General features: G+C 34.7%; 2 protein-coding genes across 2 annotated transcripts in view; one reads left to right on the forward strand and one right to left on the reverse strand.

The window, feature by feature from the left end:
* Positions 1-21326, reverse strand: part of LOC136026093 (FGGY carbohydrate kinase domain-containing protein-like) — a 461793-nt gene that overhangs the window by 373906 nt on the left and 66561 nt on the right. The gene's annotated exons all lie outside the window — the stretch shown is intronic.
* LOC136026050 (monocarboxylate transporter 14-like) overlaps positions 1-21326 on the forward strand; it is a 62080-nt gene that overhangs the window by 2196 nt on the left and 38558 nt on the right. Inside the window, exons 2-4 of the mRNA XM_065702233.1 lie at positions 5140-5309; positions 13587-13685; positions 21108-21309. Of these exons, the coding sequence (XP_065558305.1) occupies positions 5277-5309; positions 13587-13685; positions 21108-21309 (334 nt within the window). The 5' untranslated portion in view covers positions 5140-5276. The remainder of the gene's footprint in view (positions 1-5139; positions 5310-13586; positions 13686-21107; positions 21310-21326) is intronic.

Below are 21326 nucleotides of genomic sequence, written 5' to 3' on the forward strand. Positions count from 1 at the left end.
TGTGTCGCCAGATATTTGTGCCTAGGTGTAGTTCTCATATCGCTCAAAGAAAATGGCATTTTCAATGGACGAGTTACAACCAAGAATTTATTTCTAGAGCCTAGACCGCTGTTTTAGAGTTAAATATTCCCTCTCTCTTGACACGACCTCCTAAGATATTAAGTGTCTGATCCGTATAAGTAATTTGCGTCTATATTTGCTTTTTTTTCATAAGTAAGAATAATTTAAAAAATATTGTTGATTTTTGATAAAGAAGTAAAAAATGTCACTTGTTTCTTGGAAACTTTAAGGGCCATTCACAGTATCCAATTGGTAAAGCTTTTAAAATTTGGTGGTAATAGGGTTAGAGATAGAAACAGAACAAAAGGCTCTGCAATTGTGGATAGGAGGGGGGGGTATAAAGCTGTACCCCTCCTCAGATTTGTGGTCAAATCTAATGGATAAAATGAAATCTTTAAAGAATAGAAACTTTTCATAATCCTTGAGGCAAAGGGATAGATATCTTAGCAACAGATAACGGTAGTGGCGGGGTGAAAGTTTTTGATGATCCAGCCCCCTTCCAAAGTGTGAAAAATTATACAAAGATATGCATTGGTAGTTCTGGGATCTCTTCCGCCTGGGACAAAATCTTGATTAGTGTCCACCCCCTGCCCCTCAATAATTATCTGGCCAGATTTTAACAAATTTCGCATTTACTAACAAAACTTGAATACAAAATATCACAAAAACATTAAAATTTGTTAAATCCTGTATACCTATTTTTTCCATCTAATTCATTTTAACAAAAAATTCAAAAATTACAGAATGACTATAACTGTTTGATTATTAATTTGAAATTTTGCCGCCCTGAAACTTCTGCGCCCAGGGCTAGTGCCCCCTCTCCCCCTAAAACCGCCTCTGAAGATATGCCTCCCTTAATTTGGATCATAGCTATAATTATATGGGGTACAACCGAAGCCAAACTCATCAAAGAAGGATCCACTGTTTTTCCTTTGTTTTATTAGTGCATACCTCGTCATTTTTTTATCTAAGCTGTCTTTTTTTTTCTTTGTCGCTAGAATTACTAATTCTAACGCTTGAAGTTCGTTAAAACAAGTCTTTGACCTCAATTGCTCAATATTGGCATTTATATGGAAAGATTGGAAAATTAATCCTCAGTTATAAAAGGGTTGCATTGATCACTAAAGGGCCTTGACACGAATGTGATTTCCCGTAGGTTATTGGATATGCAGTCTACTATCAATGCGTGCTCTGTTTACATGGATTATAGTATAATTTTGATGGATTTGCTAATATAGAACACTTCAAAGGTAAGGTCTGTAGTCTTAAACTCTTTGTATATTAAAAGTGAAATCATTTGAAACAGGTCCCCATCTCCCGTTCTCGAACCATAATATGTGTAATTTTTTTGCATTAGTCTAGATGTGTTTTTCTGTCCTAATTTCAGAAAAGAATTACCCATCACAAATCTTTATTTTTCCTAAATTATTTTTTTTAAAAACTGAAATTCGAATGAGGGATGGAAGAAAGTTGACAGTACTGTTACGGGCAAAATATCTAAAATTGAGTCAATCGACTATTACATAATCTTCCCATAACCTATAGAGGTTGGATAAGAGATCCGACTAAATGAGAAAAAACTAAAAGCCGACGTTGTGTTTCCCAGAAATTTAGAAAAACCATTTAGCTACTGTCGCTTTGTGCCGGAGACAGGGATATCAAGTTTTGATGAAACTTGTATCATTAGAACGTGTAAAAAAAAGAAATGATTAAACAGATAAGATTTTTGTTTTAAAGTTCAGGAAAGGGAGGTTTCTGAAAATTTTATAGCATATCTGCTAGAAAAACGTCAAAACCACCTCAAAAGAAATAGTATCTCACCAATTTTTCATTTTGAGAATTCTCCGTGGTGCAACTCCCGTTGGTTGAAAACCTTGCCGACACCGTTACATTGTCTTCTGAATCAAATTAAATATAAAAAAAACAAGTTTTTTAAAACTGAAAGTAAGGAGCGACGTCAAAACTTAAAACGAACAGAAATTACCCCGTATATGAAAGGGGCTGCTCCCTCTTCAACGCCTCATTCTTTAAGCTAAAGTTTTTTTTTTTATTTTTAAAAAAAGCAGAGTTGCGAGAAAGATTCGAACTTTTCATATTTATTTTTTCATTGTTTTTTTAAACAATGCTTGAAAATGCTGCGCCCCCTTCATGGAAATCTTCTTCCCCCATGACAAATTCCTCCATGGAACGTTTCCCCCATATAACCCCATCTTCTCAACCCCTCCTCCCAATCAAAAAATCCCCTTGAAATCGTCTGTACACTTTCCAATAACCGTTACTACATGCAAACACTGGTCTAAGTTTGAAACTTGCAGCCCATCCCACGGGGACTGTGGGGGAGTAAGTCGTCCCCAAAGACATAGTCATGAGGTTTTTCGACTATGCTGAATAAAATGGCTATATCAAAATTTTGATCCGAAAACTTTGGGAAAAAATGAGCGTGAGAGGGGGCCTAGGTGCCATCCAATTTTTGTGGTCACTTAAAAAGGACACTAGAACTTTTCAATTCCGTTCGAATGAACCCTCTCGCAAAATTCTAGGACCACTGGGTCGATACAATCACCCCTGGAAAAAAAACAACAAATAAACACGCATCCGTGATTTGTCTTTTGGCAAATAATACAAAATTCCATATTTTTATAGATAGGAGCTTGGAACTTGTACAGTAGGGTTCTCTGATACTCCGAATCTGATGGTTTGATTTTCGTCAGGACTCTATGGCTTTTAGGGTGTGTTTTCCCCTATTTTCTAAAATAGGGCAAATTTTCTCAGGCTCGTATATATATATATATATATATATATATATATATATATATATATATATATATATATATATATATATATATATATATATCCACAAAGGATAAATTTGACTGTGTGAACTGTTTGTTGTCACCCGATAGTTTTTCAACAATCCGTATTTAAGTTTTGAAAACTGTAACCCTCATTGTTGGCTTGCCTTTACCGTAATAGTGTACTGCATTATTGTGCTTCGGTACTTGTGCATTATTCAGAACACACTCTATAAGTGAAGTTAGATTAGGAATCTAACTGTTTTGTTGTTAGCAACAATCCTTTATCCTGTAAAAATATAATTGCCTCTTTTTCAGTCTTTGGCAAATCTCAAATCTTCATTTCAAAATCCACATTCAGACACTATCTTCTATTACTATGCTCAGCAAACTAAATTGAGTTTTCTCTTTGTGGCTATGAAACCGGATTTTCTCATAAAATGTACCTGCATCGTAGTTTGTTTCACGAAAGAACCTAACTTCACTTATTGATTGTGTTCTGAATAATACACAAGTACCCGTGCTTCTCGGAAGTTCACTCTTCATAAGTTAATTTTCGTAGGTTAGAATGCGTGTTGTCCTCTCTTTATCAAGCACTAGCATTAGGAAATGGTTGCCATGGAAACGCTACTGTCTTTGGTACTTCCTTGTTAGCCAGTACACATTCGAGAAGTGACGCTAGGTTAATCCTAATGAAATATACCTAAATGTAATGATGATACGATACTTGTAGTTTATATAATAATATACTTACATTATTATAAATATATATTTGTTTTATATATATATATATTTGCACATTAGGGGGGGGGGGGGGGGGTAAAGCAGCCTAACCTTACCTACTCAATTTTGCAAATATATAACCCAAATTATTCAAGTCCAATGGATTTTGTCATCCGTCAGTTGTCTTTGTGGCTATGAAACCGGTTTTCCATGAAATTTTATATTCAGCAAACTTCTCGAGTGTGTACTAGCTAGTATAGAAACGCTACTGCTTTTATTTAGGCTTGTAAGGTAGAAGCCACCAAATTATCAAAATATATTTATGTTAAAAATAGGAAGACTACTAGTGCTAACTCCCCCCCCCCTATGGATTCGTGAACATTATCTCAACTTAAGTAGACTGCTTGAGTAAAGAAATTATTTAAACTTGAATAGTTAACAGAAAATAGATTTTTTAATCTCGTTCAAGCTTGCGTGTGGCTTTCGGAAGATATTCTATGTTTTTAATATCCGTGGGCAGGGCCACATACATGGGGGGGGCTGCCTGGTTTGAACTCCCCCGAAATTTTTGTTCCTATTCGTAAAAAGTAATAAAAACGTATAGGCCTATATTTTTTTTTTATTTTATAAAATTCTTTTTTGCTCCCACCCCCTGAACAAAAAACTTGGATATGGGTATGCTACTTTTTTATGGTTTAAGATATTAATTTCTATGATTGAAAGGTTAGGAGGATTCTCGTGTCATTCAATTAATCTATTCTATTAATTGCTTTCCGTCGTAAACCACGTTTTGCATCATGCATATTGTGAACCTCAGACTATATTGATATCTGGCTTATTTAGTACTATTGTGCAATTTATCAGGGAAACATTGGCATGTGCCCAAGATTCACAAAAGAAAATTTGCAAACCCTGCTTGGGTTAAGGACTTATTAGGATTTTGCTTACGCTGAGATCGGGATAGCGTCAAACCCATTCATAGTACTCTCTGGTTTGCTAATTAAGATATAAAACGTTCGTCATATAATTCTTTTTTTTTATTCTGGAGATTGATCTTCAGAGATCAATCCGACTGTGCTACCTCAGGGATCCCAGGGATATAGGGAATCCTCAGAGGATTCCCTATATCCAGGGAATACCTCAGGGATTCGCTTAATCTTGTCGTGAATGAACCTTTGGTATTTTAAGTTACATTTCCCTTTCATTAGTGAATAATTGCGAAGGTTTACCATGAAAAAGACATTGATGATATTTCAGTTAGTATTTGCTTATCTCTTTTGTGAAGATATATTTGAATAACACCTTATTCGAAAAAAAAAAAAAAACGAAGTCAAAATTCAAGGCTTTAGTACTAAAATTGTATCTATTTAAGAATTGTATTTGATTGTCAAGGGAGATTCATAGTTACAAAATTAATGCATGCGCTGTTTTTTCCCATAGAGAGAAAAACAAGAAACTGGAAATGTTCCAAGTTCTTTTTCTGTCATCTTATCAAACAAGTCCAAAGTAATATTTTTTTTACCAGTAATTTTCTGTCACTTATTTTTCTTTCTTTTTTTTTCAGAATTTTGACGGTGCATTACTCCTCTGGTAGTTGTGATGAGCCTTTAAGTATACAAATTTGTGAAGGTTCATTTTGACAGGACGCTTTGTGTCTACATTATCCCTTTTTTGGACTAGGTATTAAATCTTGGACTAAGAATGATGGATGGACGGGATTCTATTCGACAAAGGGTAAGAACCTTTTTTTTCACCTTTTACATCTATGGAGTATGTTTAGATATGTTTAGTTTTTCCCATGTTTTCCGGAGGAAGACACTCTCCTATCCATGTGAAAAAAAAAAGCTTGAGAAACTCAATAAATTATGAAAAAAGACGACATTTATGCTATAATGTTTTAAAGTCGATCCCTTCGCACCTTGGAATAATTCTGATTTTTCTTTAATTTCACTTTCTGCTTTTTCTTCTTTTTGCCTTCTCATTTCATGTTTTACTTGAAAATTGTCCCAAGCTTGGCTTTTGACGTACTTCAAGTTGATTGTAATGTTGAACTGCTTCAATTGAATCCTATTCAACTGCTATATTACTTATTAGTGTAGCCAGGGTTCTTTGGTAACCCCCCTCCCAATCGACCTTTCGGTGCCTATTTTACCATAAACGATTTTTTTGTGTGTGGAGAGTCACTATGTTTGGCTGATAAGAAGTCTTAATGTAAATATGACTTGATTACTGGGTCGTATCCAGGGGCGTTACCCTGTTTGCCCCCCCCCCACAAAAAAAACAACATATGGACACCTTTTTGTTCGCATTTTGTAAAGTTCTTTTGTATCCCCACCCTTCGAACACAAAAAGCATGGATAAGCCCTATTTGATGTATACATTTATGGAGAAGTAAGAGGATTCTGGCTGTTTTGAAGCATTTTGTATTGAAAATTTTATACTTGTGCTAAAAATAAAATGGAATGTTGTAAGTAGTCTTAAAAGGGTTTCCCTGAGTCTCAAGAGGGTTGTAAGAGTAGCTTACAACCATGAGCTTTTGATAATGAAATTCCTTTTAATGCCTTCATCATAGAACTCAATATAAGAGGCCTTGTTCTTCCTTTTGCACTGTGGATTGTTCCCTCCAAATTTAGTTTTAGGTCTCTACACAACTTCAACGAGATCTGACTCTCAGGTGGGGGGTAGTATTTCGTGGAGGATGGAGTCAGAAAATAAAAAAGTTTTTGTTTGGGCCAATATTTCTATAAAAAAATTTCTGAGAGAGGAAATACTTCAGGGTGATTTCGGGGTGAGGGGATTTTCTTGTAAAATAGGGAGAGGGCATCTGGATACATACGATCATTTGAAAGATAGTTAGTCTCTCCCCCTTCTCGAAAAAAGGCAAATCAGAAATAAGGAAGTATTTTAAGAAGGGGTGTGTGCATCTGCTTGGCGAGGAAACCCTTTTTCTCATATACCCATTTTTCAAAATCAGTTAGCACTCTTGCTGAATCATTTTACATGTTAAATATCGCATTTAATCCAAAATTGAGGCCAATATTTTTTCTGGAAAGGATATTTTGGGCCTGTCTTTAAGGATTTCCTCTTCCCTGTACATCTACACGCTTATAAGGCCCTGCAATAAGACCAAGCAATACAGGATGGCAAAAGACGAATCTCCGTTTATGATGTCACAGGGATTGCGTCGCGACCGATATTAGCGTTTTTGCTGTATGCAACAACCAAAGATACAGTGATAGGCATTTAAAGAGTTCAAAAATAAGGTTTTACCTTGTTTTTCTGAAATTAATTTTGTTTAGTAACTTGCAAGTGAAGATCCTGATTAAAAAACAGCTTAAAATTATCCCTTTGATTTTCGGACTCTGAAGCTTAAACATCATTTTCAACACAAAATGTTGAGGTTTCTAGGCCATATAAATTTAAAATAGGCCATATAAATTTAAAATAGGCCATATAAATTTAAAAAGAAACTGCTGATTGTTTCTCTTGAAATTAAAGGTTTTTTTTGCAATTCATTCCATGCCAAAAGGGGATTAACAGTTTCGGAAATTTAATTTTAAAAACGCTAATTTAGAGTAAAACTTTTATGGCCGTTTGAAAAATGAAAATCATCTTGCGAGTCTCAGCGTCAGCTGTCCGCTTCAAAGACAGAGGTCCATTAGCGAGCTTTTCCAGCACCACGGGGAGCTCCCATCGCCGACAAATTTGTCAAATGATATTTTCTTTAAATTTTGGTAAGAATTGATAGGGGATTTTAAATGTGTCAACAGTTCGAATAGCTAACGAGAGGCTAGTTCAAAATAAAATAATATTCTACTATTTGTTGAGCAAAGTGCTGTTTCTTCGACGTATCTACAGCATAAAAAGTGCGGTGACAATATTTCTGCATCAGTGTAGGTGAAATAGATAAAACTTTGACATTTTCAACCATTGTTTACTGGTTATTTAGTGTGAATTAGCAAAAAAGGGGATTAAGAAAAAAAAAATTAAACTCATATTTTGTCTTTCTGAAATCAAATAAGATCTAATGCAAAGAGCATCGGTAACTTATGTGAGCAGAAACTGGGTTAGTGTCGCAAAAAACATCAATGCCATCTAGCGTTCGGCGACACTTGGTATTTTTCAGACTTTACAGTCGTTTCTCTCAAGAACTGAGATCAGACACTTATTACTAAATTGATTTTACCAAATACACAAATAAATTAATTATCTTTATTATTGCACTAAAAACATGCCAAGTTTTGCCAAGCGCTTGATGACATTGAGGTTTTGGAAGCCGGTGTTTACTCCCTTCCCCAGAAAATACCCTCTGTTGATAATACTCCTCACGGAAAATCCTCGAGAAACACCTCCCAGAAAATACCTCCCCCCGTGGCTGGTTGGTCTCCAATAACTTTCGACTTAAAAAAAGGACAAAGTCTCAATTTTTAATGGTCGGAGTATCTACGACCATTAGGTGGAAATGTGGACGATAAAGGGACAGCCCCCCTCCTATACGGAAAATATTCTGCTCAGTTTTGGGTTTAATGTTATCCTTACTTTCATAACCATAGGTAGCACAATAGTGATGGCTAAGTAGAGAGCGATATGAGCACATTGTATTATTTATTTATTTTTATTTTTTTTATTTTTTTTTTTTTACCAGGGCATTTCGTCTTGAAGGGATTATCATAGAAACTTCGAAAATGACTCATTCGATTGGAAATTGAATGGACTAGTGCCCTTTTAAATAGTCGAACGTGATTGGAGGGCAACTAACACCCCTCCCACGCCCCCTATCTCGCTAAACACATACCAATCAAAATTTTGAGATAGCCATTTTATTCAACATAGTTGAAATAACCGGAAATTATTTCTTTGATGATTACAAACCCCCCACTCCCCCAGCTCTCATGGCAAGGGTTGTAAGTTGTGCCCTGGAGCATATAAGGTTTATATAGAAAGGGTAATCAGATACTTTGGAGGGGGCTCATTGGAATGGTAATCAAAAGTTCTATTGGTCTTTTTAAGATTCAGTTTGATCGGAGGGTGGATACCCCTCCTCCAACCCTGTATTTTCCCTAAATGCAACTTATAGAAATTCTGAGATGACCATTTGTTGTTACAGAAACTACGAAAAAGACTCATTTGATTGTAAATTGAACGGGCTAGTTCCCCTTTTAATAGTCAAAAGTGACTGGAAGGGAACTAACCCCGTAACACACCCACTGTTTCCCCAAAACATCCAATACAAATTTTGAGATAGCCATTTTGTTCAGCGCAGTTAAACGGACAGGAATTAATGTCTTTGTGTATGACGACCCCCCCCCCGACCTCGCGGCAAAGGTTGTAAGTTATGTCCTGGGGACAAATAAGGTTCATACAGAAAGAGTGGTCGTATAAACATAGGAGGAGTTCACTGGGCTGGTAATCAGAAGTTTTAGTACCCTTTTTAAGAGTCACAGTGACCATGGAGCGGATACCCCCGAACCTCTTATTTTCCCAAAATGCATCTGATAAAAAATTTTGGGTGACCATTTGTTGTCGTAGAAACTTCAAAAAGGCTCATTCAATTGTAAATTGAAAGGACCTTTTTTAAAAGACAAAAGTGATTGAAGGGCAACAAACCCATCAATTCCCAAAACACATCTAGTCAAAATTTTTGTGATAGCTATTTTGGTCAGCGTAGTTGAAAGGTCTGGAAATTATGTCTTTTAGGATGACACCCCACCCAGAGCCCTCAGCGCAAGGGTTATAAGTTATGCCCCGAGGGTATATAAAGTTTTTATGGAAAGGATGGTCGTACAATTCTGGAGGGGCTCATTTGATTAGGAATCAAATGGTTTAGTATTATTGGAGCTAATCCAATTCAAAATTAAACACGTTAAAAACAAAATTAAAAATTAACATGAGCAGGACTGATAACCCCCACGCCTCCTCAAGACCAGATCACAATCTGCGTCTTCCTGACAAACAAAATGATTTTGAAATGTTTTTACTTTTCTTACTTTCATAAATAATTAATTATCAAAACTTTAAGGAATAAATATCAGTATATGTGAATTAAACTGACAATTTACGGTCATTTGTTGTTTTTTGTTTTGTTTTTTGTAAAGGGCAAATTGTGTTCTGGTCCTTGGAAGGCATGGGGGTTATAAGCCCTACTCGTGTTAATTTTTGCTCGTTTTGAGTTTCATTTATTTTTTTATAGTGATTTGTGGTAGTTTTACGATTGGAAGTTTATTTAACTTTATTTTTGTTCATTCTTGGCTTATTGGAGCTTTTTAATTTTCTTTGACAAACATGTTTTATGGAAATTCTTTTTTAAGTTGATAACAGTCTAGACCCCAAATATCCCCTGAATTCCCTGTATTAATGAATTTTGATATTTAGAAGGACCTCGTGACTCAGAGCTCTTATTTTAAATCCCGACCAGTATTAAGCCTCTGATTTTCCTTTTAAATCAATCTATTGATTCTTAGAATTTTGCTAGAGCTCATGCCATATGAGCTCTTGGCTCTTGGTTCTTCCGGCCTCGTCACAAGTGCCATATGATCTCTTAGCTATTGTGTTTTGAAATTTTTATTCCTAATGTTCATTACTTTAAAAGATTCTGAACTGAGTAAATTTATCTAGAAAGGCAAAATGAATCCTCGTGACTGATGGACCGATAGTTTTTTTTTTTTTTTTAGTAGTAATACTTGGAACTTGAGCGAACTATGTAACATTTCATGCCATTTTTAATCATTATAGCCTATAATGGTAACCTAATGTGAATCAACAAAAATGGGTAATTTGACAATTTTTAAATTTTCTAATTTAACGAAAATTGAATCCTCATGACTGATCGACCGATAGTTTTTTTAGTAGTAATACTTGGAGCTTGAGCGAACTATGTAACATTTCATGCCATTTTTAATCATTATAGCCTATAATGGTAATCTAATGTGAATCAACAAAAACGGGTAATTTGACAATTTTTAAATTTTCTAATTTAACGAAAATTGAATCCTCATGACTGATCGACCGATAGTTTTTTATAGTAGTAATACTTGGAGCTTGAGCGAACTATGTAACATTTCATGCCATTTTTAATTATTATAGCATATAATGGTAATCTAATGAGAATTAAGAAAAACGGGTGATTTGACAATTTTTTAACCATTCAGGGAAATTTCCAGTCACATTTTGAAATCCCGAAAATAGACACGTTCTTACAGTTTTATCTTACTTTTATCGCTCCGAAAAGAAGCGATCAAACAGTTTGTGGTAACAAACTGTAGTAAGGAGTTACCCGGCTCAATAGTAAACGATAGTCTAAAAAACGGAATTTTGATGCTAAAATATAAATCAAAAGAATCGGATTTTAATGCTGATTTTAAATTTATAAGTTTCATCAAATTTAGTCTTTGTCATCAAAAGTTACGAGCCTGAGAAAATTTGTCTTATTTTGGAAAATAGGGGAAAACACCCTGTAAAGGTCATGGAATCTTAACGAAAATCACACCATCGCATTTGGCGTATCAGAGAACCCTATAGCAAAATTTTCAAGCTCCAACTACAAAAATGTGGAATCTCGTATTTTTTTGCCAGAAGACAAATCGCGGGTGCGTGTTTGTTTGTTTGTTTGTTTTTTTTCCCAGGGGTCATTGTATCGACCAAGTGGTCCTAGAATGTCGCAAGAGGGCTCGTTCTAACGGAAGTGAAAAGTTCTAGTGCCCTTTTTAAGTGACCAAAAAATTGGAGGGCACCTAGGCCCCCTCCCACGCTCATTTTTTCTCCAAAGTCAACGGATCAAAATTTTGAGATAACCATTTTGTTCCGCATAGTCAAAAACCATAATAGCTATGTCTTTGGGAATGACTTACTCCCCCACAGTCCCTGGGGGAGGGCTGCAAGTTACAAACTTTGACCAGTGTTTACATATAGTAATGGTTAGTGGGAAGTGTACAGACGTTTTCAAGGGGATTTTTTTTAGTTTTGGGGGTGGGGCTGAGGGGAGCGGGCTATGTGGGAGGATCTTTCCTTGGAGAAATATGTAATGGGGGGAGAGAAATTCAATGAGAAGGGCGCAGGATTTTCTAAAACTACTAAAAAAAACAATGAAAAAATAAACATGAAAAAGTTTATTCAATTGAAAGTAAGGAGTAGCATTGAAACTTAAAACGAACAGATATTATTACGCATATGTGGGGTTCTAAAAGTACTTCAGCATAAAGAGCTAGGTATTTAGGAGGAGATAAATACCTCGCTTTTTATGCTAAAGTGTTTTTAGTAATTTCAACTATTTACTCTACGGCCTTTCTAATTCAGGGGTCATTCTTAAAGAATTGAGACAAAACTTACGATTTAGTGTAAAGAGCGAGGCATTAACGAGGGTACAAACCCCCTTATATACATAATAAAAATGTAAGAATATAAAAGTTTGTTAAGTAAGTTAATTCTTAAGTTACGTATATTTTTTACTAATAGAAACGTTCGTTAAAAATTAGAAGTTATAGTTGCCTTTTTATGTAACCGAAAAATTGGAGGACAGCTAGGCCTCCTTCCCCGCCCCCTATTTCTCAAAATCCTCTGATCAAAACTAAGAGAAAGCCATTTAGCTAAAAAAGGAATTAATATGCAAATTTCATTTTAATAATTTATGTGTGGAGAGCCAAAATCAAACATGCATTAATTCAAAAACGTTCAGAAATTAAATAAAAAAAATCTATTTTTTAACTGTAAGTAAGGAGCGACATTAAAACTTAAAACGAACAGAAATTACTCCGTATACGAAATGGGTTGTCCCCTCCTCAACACCTCGCTCTTTACGCTAAAGCTTTTAATTGTTTTAAAGAGTAGAATTGTGGCAAAGAGTCAAACTTTAGCGTAAAGAGCGAGGCGTTGAGGAGGGGACAACCCATTTCGTATACGGAGTAATTTTTGTTCGTTTTAAGTTTTAATGTCGCTCCTTACTTACAGTTAAAAAAACTAGTTTTTTTATTTAATTACTAAGAGAGGCTAAGTAAAATAATATTAATAGATATTTAGCCCAAGTCTAGAAGGTCCAGCCTCTCTTATGACCAGGAAAAAATCTTGACTAGCACCTCTCCCCTCAGTCTACTAAAGAAATTTCAGGCGAAATTTTCATTTATTGGCAAAATTATTTTCAATTTACTAATTTACTGCAATTTTTATTCAAATTGTTAGTTATTTTAACCTATTTTTTTATTTTTACTTAATTGTTTTTAATTTGTTTTTACTTTATTCGCTGGGCCCTCTAATTTATTAATAAATAAAAAAATATAACCGTTAGATTATTTGTTTGAAAGTTAACGCCCATGAAATCTCTGCACCCAGGCAAGTGCCCTTTCTGTCCCTCCCCTAAAACCGCCTCTAGTGACGGAATAAGGTAAACATCACCGAATGCAAAATAAACAGTAGGTAATAGATAAACCAATTAATGCCGCACAGAAGGAATCAAAAAATATAATAGGAAAAAAATTTTTTTGTGTTTTTTTTTCAAAAGTTTTTGTTTTTGTTTTTTTTCTTTCTAACCAATTGTAACTATTTTGCAAAGACTGGAGAATACTTTATATAAAAATACCTTCATTATTAGAGCGGGGTGTATGGAAGGGAGTCTCAGGGCCTGGTCCTCCCGAGATGCTAAAATTGTCGAATTTCTATTCGCTTCTTTTTCAAATTCGGATGCTCTGATTATTCGAAGTTTCGTTCGTGTTTCTATTCAATTCATATTCAAATTATCAAACAGATTTCAATACCCCATACCCGCATTAGTACATACCCGCATTTTGTAAAGATTAGCGTACTCTGTGCTTTTACACCGTGACTAAGCTCTTACCTCTATTATCCTACCATTTACCACTAAAATTGCTGCTACCTCATGACGAAGGCCGTATTCAGGGGGAAGGGGATTTGAACATGCCCCCCCTTAAATGTTTACCCGACTCGTAAAAACGTAATAAAAATACACATAAACAAATATTTGATGGGTTTTTTACTTATTATTTATTATTTTTTTATTTTCAGACTGTCAGTGAAACTGCTTCTGTACGCACCGATATGTCTAATTGTCCATCACCCTCTGTTTATGACGATGGTGATGAAGAAGGCAGCGAATACTACCCTGTAAGTCATATTTTTCTTTTTAGATGCCAAGGTTTGCGTCTTTGCAACTAATATGTTGTGCTACATGTAAAAGGCGCATCTCCATAAACCCAAGCTTCCTAAGTTGAATATTTTAAGTTAGGTGCTCCGTGTGAAGCATGTGATCAAACAGTTCGTGGTAACGAACTGTAGTAAGGAGCGACCCGGCTCAATAGTAACCAAAACTCTAAAAAATTGAATTTTGATATTAATGGCTACATCATAAGAATCGCATTTTAATGCTGATTTTAAATATATAAATTTCATGAGTTTCACTATATAAGTTTCACTTATTATAATATATAAGTTTCATTTTCCCTGAGAAAATTTGCCTTATTTAAGAAAATAGGGGGAAACACCCCCTAAAAGTCATAGGATCTTAACGAAAATGACACCATCAGATTCAGCGTATCAGAGAACCCTACTTTAGAAGTTTCAAGCTCCTATCTACAAAAATGTGGAATTTTGTATTTTTGCCAGAAGACAAATCACGGGTGCGTGTTTATTTGTTTGTTTGTTTTTTTTTTGTTTTTTGTTTTTGTTTTTCCAGGGGACATCGTATCGACCAAGTGGTCCTAGAATGTCGCAAGAGGGCTCATTCTAACGGAAATGAAAAGTTCTAGTGCCCTTTTTAAGTGACCAAAAAATTGGAGGGCATCTAGGCACCCTACCACGCTCATTTTTTTCCCAAAGTCAACGGATCAAAATTTTGAGATAGCCATTTTGTTCAGCATAGTCAAAAACCATAATAACTATGTCTTTGGGGATGACTTACTCCCCCACAATCCCTGGGGGAGGGGCTGCAAGTTACAAACTTTGACCAGTGTTTACATATAGTAATGGTTATTGGGAAGTGTACAGACGTTTTCAGGGGGAATTTATTTTGTTTGGGGGTGGGGCTGAGGAGAGGAGGCTATGTTGGAGGATCTTTCCTTGGAGGAATCTGTCATGGGGGAAGAAAAATTTAATGAAAAGGGCGCAGGATTTTCTAGCATTACTATAAGAAAACAATGAAAAATAACTATTTATTCTACGGCCTTTCTGATTCAGGGGTCATTCTTAAAGAATTGGTACAAAACTTACGATTTAGTGTAAAGAGCGAGGTATTAACGAGGGTACAAACCCCCTCGTATACATAATAAAAATATAAGGTTATGAAAGTTTGTTACGTAAGTTAATTCTTAAGTTACGTATATTTTTTACTAATAAAAACGTTCGCTAAAAATTAAAAGTTCTAGCAACTCGGACAAAAAAAGTTCTCGGGCAACTAGGCCTCCTTCTCCACCCCTTATTTCTCAAAATCGTCTGATCAGAACTTAGAGAAAGCCATTTAGCCAAAAAAGAATTAATATACAGATTTCATTTTAATAATTTATGTGCGGAGAGCCAAAACCAAACATGCATTAATTCAAAAACGTTCAGAAATTAAATAAAAAAAACTAATTTTTTTAGCTGAAAGTAAGGAGCGACATTAAAACTTAAAACGAACAGAAATTACTCCGTATATGAAATGGGTTGTCCCCTCCGCAATCCCTCGCTCTTTACGCTAAAGTTTGACTCTTTGCCACGATTCTACTTTTTAAAACAATTAAAAGCTTTAGCGTAAAGAGCGAGGGATTGCGGAGGGGCGATATACCCCATGATCAAGCCGACGCTAAATTAAATTTACATCCACTTAAAGTCCGGCTTGAACACCTTATTCGGCAATTTGGAAAATATGTCCTTGTTTGGGGGATTGTTTGGGGGAATCTTTAGCTTTTCTTCTTCTTGCCAGGCACAAAGTTCCTTGCCAAAGTTAGTTTTCACATGCATTGCAAATTCATTCATCTACGTACCTCGTATGCTAGCAATAAGATGACGAACACTCTAGAGGACTAGCACCGGTTTTGAAAAAATCGCAGAAGTAGTTGTACTTTATATCCCTGTGATTTTTACATAAATATTCCTCTCTTACTAAAATCCTGAAATATTTACTAAATGTAATATAAAATTTTGATTGTTTAAGACATAAACCGCCTTTTTATGGGTTTGCGAGAAAAAGAATTTTTGTTGAGATTTTGCAAATCTTTCCTCCCTCGCTTCCTCCCTGCGTGCAGGCATGTCGTAATAACATCTTATAGTTCATAAATAATTGGTAAATCTTCTTAGTAACCGCATGACATGTTAGGTTTGCATTATTCCTTCCTATTAGAAAGCACTTCCAACGCTCATGGCTAAGAATGTAGGTCCATAGATAACGAGACTTTCTTTAAAATGGTCATCTCCCCAAATGTCACGAGTAATGCTATTAGTTAATTTTTAAATATAGCCTACATGGAGTTTTTGTGGTTGTATTTTGAATTTAAGAATTTTAACGGACTGCTGTTTTGTTTTAGTTTTCTTTTAATGTTTGTAATTGTGAGGAAGCATAAAACTTCACAATTTGGATTCAAAATGGGAATAATTTAGGTCAAGAATAAAATTTCTTTTAGACAATTATATAATTAATTTATTTAATAATAATTTATTTATTTTATAATTAATTATTATAACAAATTATAAAATTTATTTATAATTTATTTAATAATTATTTAGACAATTTATTTAATTAAATAAAAAGAGTATCAGAGCTTTCAATATGTTTTAAAGGTAACAAGGACATGTGTTTTTTGCCGTTTGTGTCTTGAAAGCTGTATCGAAAAATTAACTTCTCCGTCCTCATTTTTTTTTTTTTTTTTTTAGGCTACTTGGATAAAGTATTGTCAAGAAAATAGTTTTTTTTTCATAACTTCAACTTTATCAACGTCATATTTTAACATAACTGATTCCTTTATCCAAGGCCGCAATCTTGGGGAGTAGGGCTACTTAGTTTGAACCCCTCTCAGAAATTTTTGTCCGACTTTTCATGAAGCAACAAAAGCATATAAACACATTTTTGATACACTTTATAAAGACTTTCTGAGATAAAAGTAGCCCCCCCCTCCAAACAAACTTTTGGGATACGGCCTTGCCTGTATGCAACAGATTCTCTTCAGTTGTTACTTTGTGATGTAATTTTTCAAATATAGTATTCTTCTTAATTTATATTGTGAAGTCTGGGACCTATCATAAATGTCGAATGGCATTTAATTACGGCATTTTATAACTTCCGCCAAAGATTTCCTCGGTGATTAATTTTGTTAATGATAAGATTGTCACTTATGAGATAGTAAAAAACCTTAACATTTCCTTGTATCCATGCGATATATCTGACGCATCAACGCACTATCTTTTATTATTGCACTTAACCAAACAGTTTATTATAACGAACTGTAAGTAAGGAGCGACCCCGCTCAATAGAAACCTAAACTCTAAAAACGAAATTTTAATATCAGTAGAAACACCAAAAGAATCAGATTTTTATGCTGATTTCAAATATATAAGTTTCATCAAGTTTAATCTTACCCATCAAAAGCTAAGAGCCTCGAAAAAAATGCCTCATTTTCGAAAAAAGTGGGAAATACTCCCTAAAAGTGATATAATATTAATGAAATTCACACCATCAGATTCAGCGTGTCAGAAAACCCTACTGTAGACGGTTCTACTATAGAATTACAATGTGAAAATCCTTGACCGACCCGTCAATGACATAGTCAGCAGGAGAGATTGAGCGTCTAACTCCACCTTGATAAAACATGGGAAAATATTGTAAACGTGTACTTTTTAGAATTTAGGGGCTATGAGGAATTGGTACCACCCTCCTCCCCTCAGAAGAAGTCTTGACTTACTTGACTTACAGACCTATTTGTTTCCTCTATGCTGGCGGTGGTGGCAACTGATAGCTTATAGAAAAAAACGTAAATATGAAGACAAACGTTCAATTTAAGCAAATGTTGTGAAATAGGAAATATAAAACATTTTTGTAATTTTTCGATTAACTAGGTCTATTACCCTGATGATAACGCTCTGAGGTCTATATCTTGATACAGACATATGGTGAAAAATTGCGAGTTTCAACGGCGTTATATTTGCATAAATGCTAATCTAGGACATATAAGGAAATGTCGGCCTAGTGAATCATTCTTGCGTTTTTCATTGATTAACTTCTTGTATGATTTTTTTCGATTGTATCATGAATCTATGCGCTATATTTTGAAAAATTACTAATTTTAGAGCAAAAATCACTGTAAATTACTTGCTAGAAAATCACTGGGCAATATAAAAAAAATTACCAGAAATTTTGATAACTCACTAGTGTGGTAGTCCTGGATGTGGCTGAAGTAGTTTCCTCTAACCGTCTCCAGGGTTGTCTTTCCTGGGTGAGGCTCGTAGCGTCGTCTGGGTCTAGGCTTCTTGGCTTGAATGCAAATGATGCCTGTCCATTTTTTGCGTGGCAGGGATAGAGCTAAGATGAAGCCCAGGACAGAAAATGTTTTCATTTTAATCTCCTTGGTATTTTAAAAGTTTATTTCTTTTCTGGAACATGCTATTTTGCAACAATTTGCAGTTGTAATTTTTAGCGAAGGACAAGAATTTTCACTGGAATCATTAGTTTCATTTCATATCTGTCAAGTCACTGAGCCGCAATTATGATACTGTTTAGGATGTTAGCTTGAGAATGATCTTGATTAGAAAATGAGAAAAATTCTCCTTTTTTCAACGGATTTTAGCCAGTTTTCGAGGCATTTTCAATTAAAAAGAAATTAAAGTAAATTTTAGAATATTATTCGGTAGGTCAATCAAATCTGAATTTCAGCTATCAAGCGATCGAAAAATATTATTCTTAAATAATGACGAAGACCACACTGCCTTTCCATAATACAACAACAAAAGAGAGAATAATGAGGACTTTTTTCCCAAAACAGTGAACCAACAAAACCTATTTGAATATTTCGGCCCTATATCAAAGGGCCGTCTTCAGCAAAGAAACAATAAAAAACAATAAAACACTTACAATAAAAGTTTTCAGTTAAAAATCCATTTTTATTATTATAAAATAGCCTAATAAAATATCCTAATAAAAAAAAATGGATTTTTAACTGAGAACTTTTATTGTAAGTGTTTTATTGTTTTTTATTTTTTCTTTGCTCATCATACATCATATAATGCAGTTGCGAAGTTTAGAAATGGACATAAATGATTAAATTTTTCGAATAATCATAAAACTTTGCTTCTTCATTAGTTAAGGAAACTTTGCTAAATATGTATTTTAGGATGACTCCTATGTGCTATGTTCTCACGGATTGCAAAATTTTCATAGTAATTTCTGGTCATATTGTGTGTATAGTGGCAAAAGTTAATTTTTATTCCTTTCTTTAAATCAGATCTCATTATTCCCCTTTATTACTTTTGAGGATAGTTTAGAAATGGAAATAAGCGATTCATTATTTTAAGTATTCGAAAAGATTGGTTTTCGCAACTTTACTGGAACGACGCTAGATTTGTAATCCAGGATAATCCTTTCCAGTGTCTAAAGAAGTTTTGCATGAAGTCACGGGTGTGAATCTGACTGAGCATAAATTTTTCGTAATAAATTGCCTTTTGTTTTGAGTATATAGTGCCAAAGGTTTATTATATAATACTTTTATATAATTTAGAGGCCACTATTCCCATTTATTAGTTATGTTTCGCCCTTTGGAACAATACTCACTCTTATGGCAATACATTCCATGATAATCCTTTCCAGCGTCTAAAGAAATTTTGCATGGGTGTGAATCTGACTGAGCATAAATTTTTCGTAATAAATTGCCTTTTGTTTTGAGTATATAGTGCCAAAGGTTTATTATATAATAATTTTATATAATTTAGAGGCCACCATTCCCATTTATCGGTTATGTTTCGCCCTTTGGCAATAAATTAATAAACTCACTCTTATGGCAATAAATTTTTCGGCAAAAATCCTCTTTCTTTTTTGTATATATATATATATATATATATATATATATATATATATATATATATATATATATATATATATATATATATATATATATATATATATATATATATATATATAATATATTTCGGCTGTTTCAAAATTATGAACTTTTTGGGACAGTATCGTATTCTGTCAATTTTGACAAGACTTTTCGCCTATAGAAAGTTGAACCTTACAATCTCTGAAGACCTTCAATGAAAGCTTTTCCTTCTTAGGGGTTTTGTTGCTATATATTTTAGCTGTTATTTTGCTGACTTTTCAGCCACGTTTCTGTTTTAGAAATTCGTTGCCTACTACTACTTTTTTGCCCACTAATTTTTGCTTGTTGACTATCTTATTGTATTCATGCCTGAAAACCGTAATTTTCTAAGTTTTTTCTTTTGGTTGTTTCACTATTGTTGACTTTTTAGGATGCTATCGTATTTTTGTCTGTATTAGAGTGCTGAATGTTGAAAACCTAACAAAACTTTTTTTTAGATTTGACGACGCTTTTCCTCTGTAAAAATTTAAAGTTACAATCTGTTGATTCCTAGGACATCTACAGATTCTTAAGCTTTTATGCGCCATCTGATTTTAGTTTTTCTTTTTCGGAATTTTCACCACGTTTTTGTTTTTTAAAATTTGGTTTCGATTGCTGCTTAAAATTCCACAAATGCATGTAGAGCACTATTCCGCTACAAATTGAATTCTTGAATTTTCCTATTTTTTAACGGTAGGCTAGAAATGACTGTGTAAGACATATTATAAATGCTTACCCATATTTCTTGCTTCAATCTATTTGAAAACCTCAAAAGGTATCCTATAAAATTATTTGACTTCCTCAAAGTTAACGACATCTAATGACATTGAGCAAGGGGAGCGTTATTAAATTCCAAGCGTGGGCGGAGGGTTATCCATTCAAATCCAATGACATAGTGCGGGTTGGCTAGTTTTGTTGGATAGCCAATATAATTTGGCTATATAATTGGGATATAGTTGGATAGCCAATATAATTGAGGAACACAGCGGTTCATGCATTTTGCCAAGGTGAGGTATCTGGTGAAATCTAATACATAATCTGTGGCGCAAGTCTCCTCGTAACCAAGCTAAGCAAATCAAGTTCTAATTTTACTGTCCATGGGTTGGTGTGCTGGATTCGAGATCCCTTGTCTGAGAGGACGCGGGTTCGAATCCCAGTGTACCCAATTCTTCAGTCTGGGACGGGGGTCAGTGGCGTGACTCTGTAAGCTTAGCCAGAGTCGACCCAGCTCTAAATGGGTACCCAGAAAAATCTGGGGAAGGTAAACAGGAAGGGTGTGCGAAAGCACAGGATGGCTGGCCCCCCAACCCCCCATTGCACTTCCTGGCTGAAGGGCCAAGAAACGGAGATCAGCGCCGCCGGTACGGACTGTAAAGTCTAATGCCGTATCCTTTACCTTTACCTTTTTTTTTATTTATAATACATTATTCAGTTGAATAATTATTTATTGTCTTTGATTAATTTTTTTAATGTTTGCTTTTATTTTTAGATGGACGAATATATTCTTGGACCGGTGGACGGAGGATATGCGTGGGTCATCGTCTTTTGTTCGTTCATGTGTAATCTAATCGTTGATGGAACTTGCTATACTTTTGGCGTTTTCATAGGTGATTTTGTAAATGAATTTGCAGTTGGAAAAGGAGTCGTTGCTTGGGCTGGTTCTCTATTAGCTGGAGTCTACATGACTGTTGGTAAGAACCCATATCGC

Source organism: Artemia franciscana, chromosome 1 (genome assembly GCF_032884065.1).
Source record: "Artemia franciscana chromosome 1, ASM3288406v1, whole genome shotgun sequence".
NCBI classification, from domain to species: domain Eukaryota; kingdom Metazoa; phylum Arthropoda; class Branchiopoda; order Anostraca; family Artemiidae; genus Artemia; species Artemia franciscana.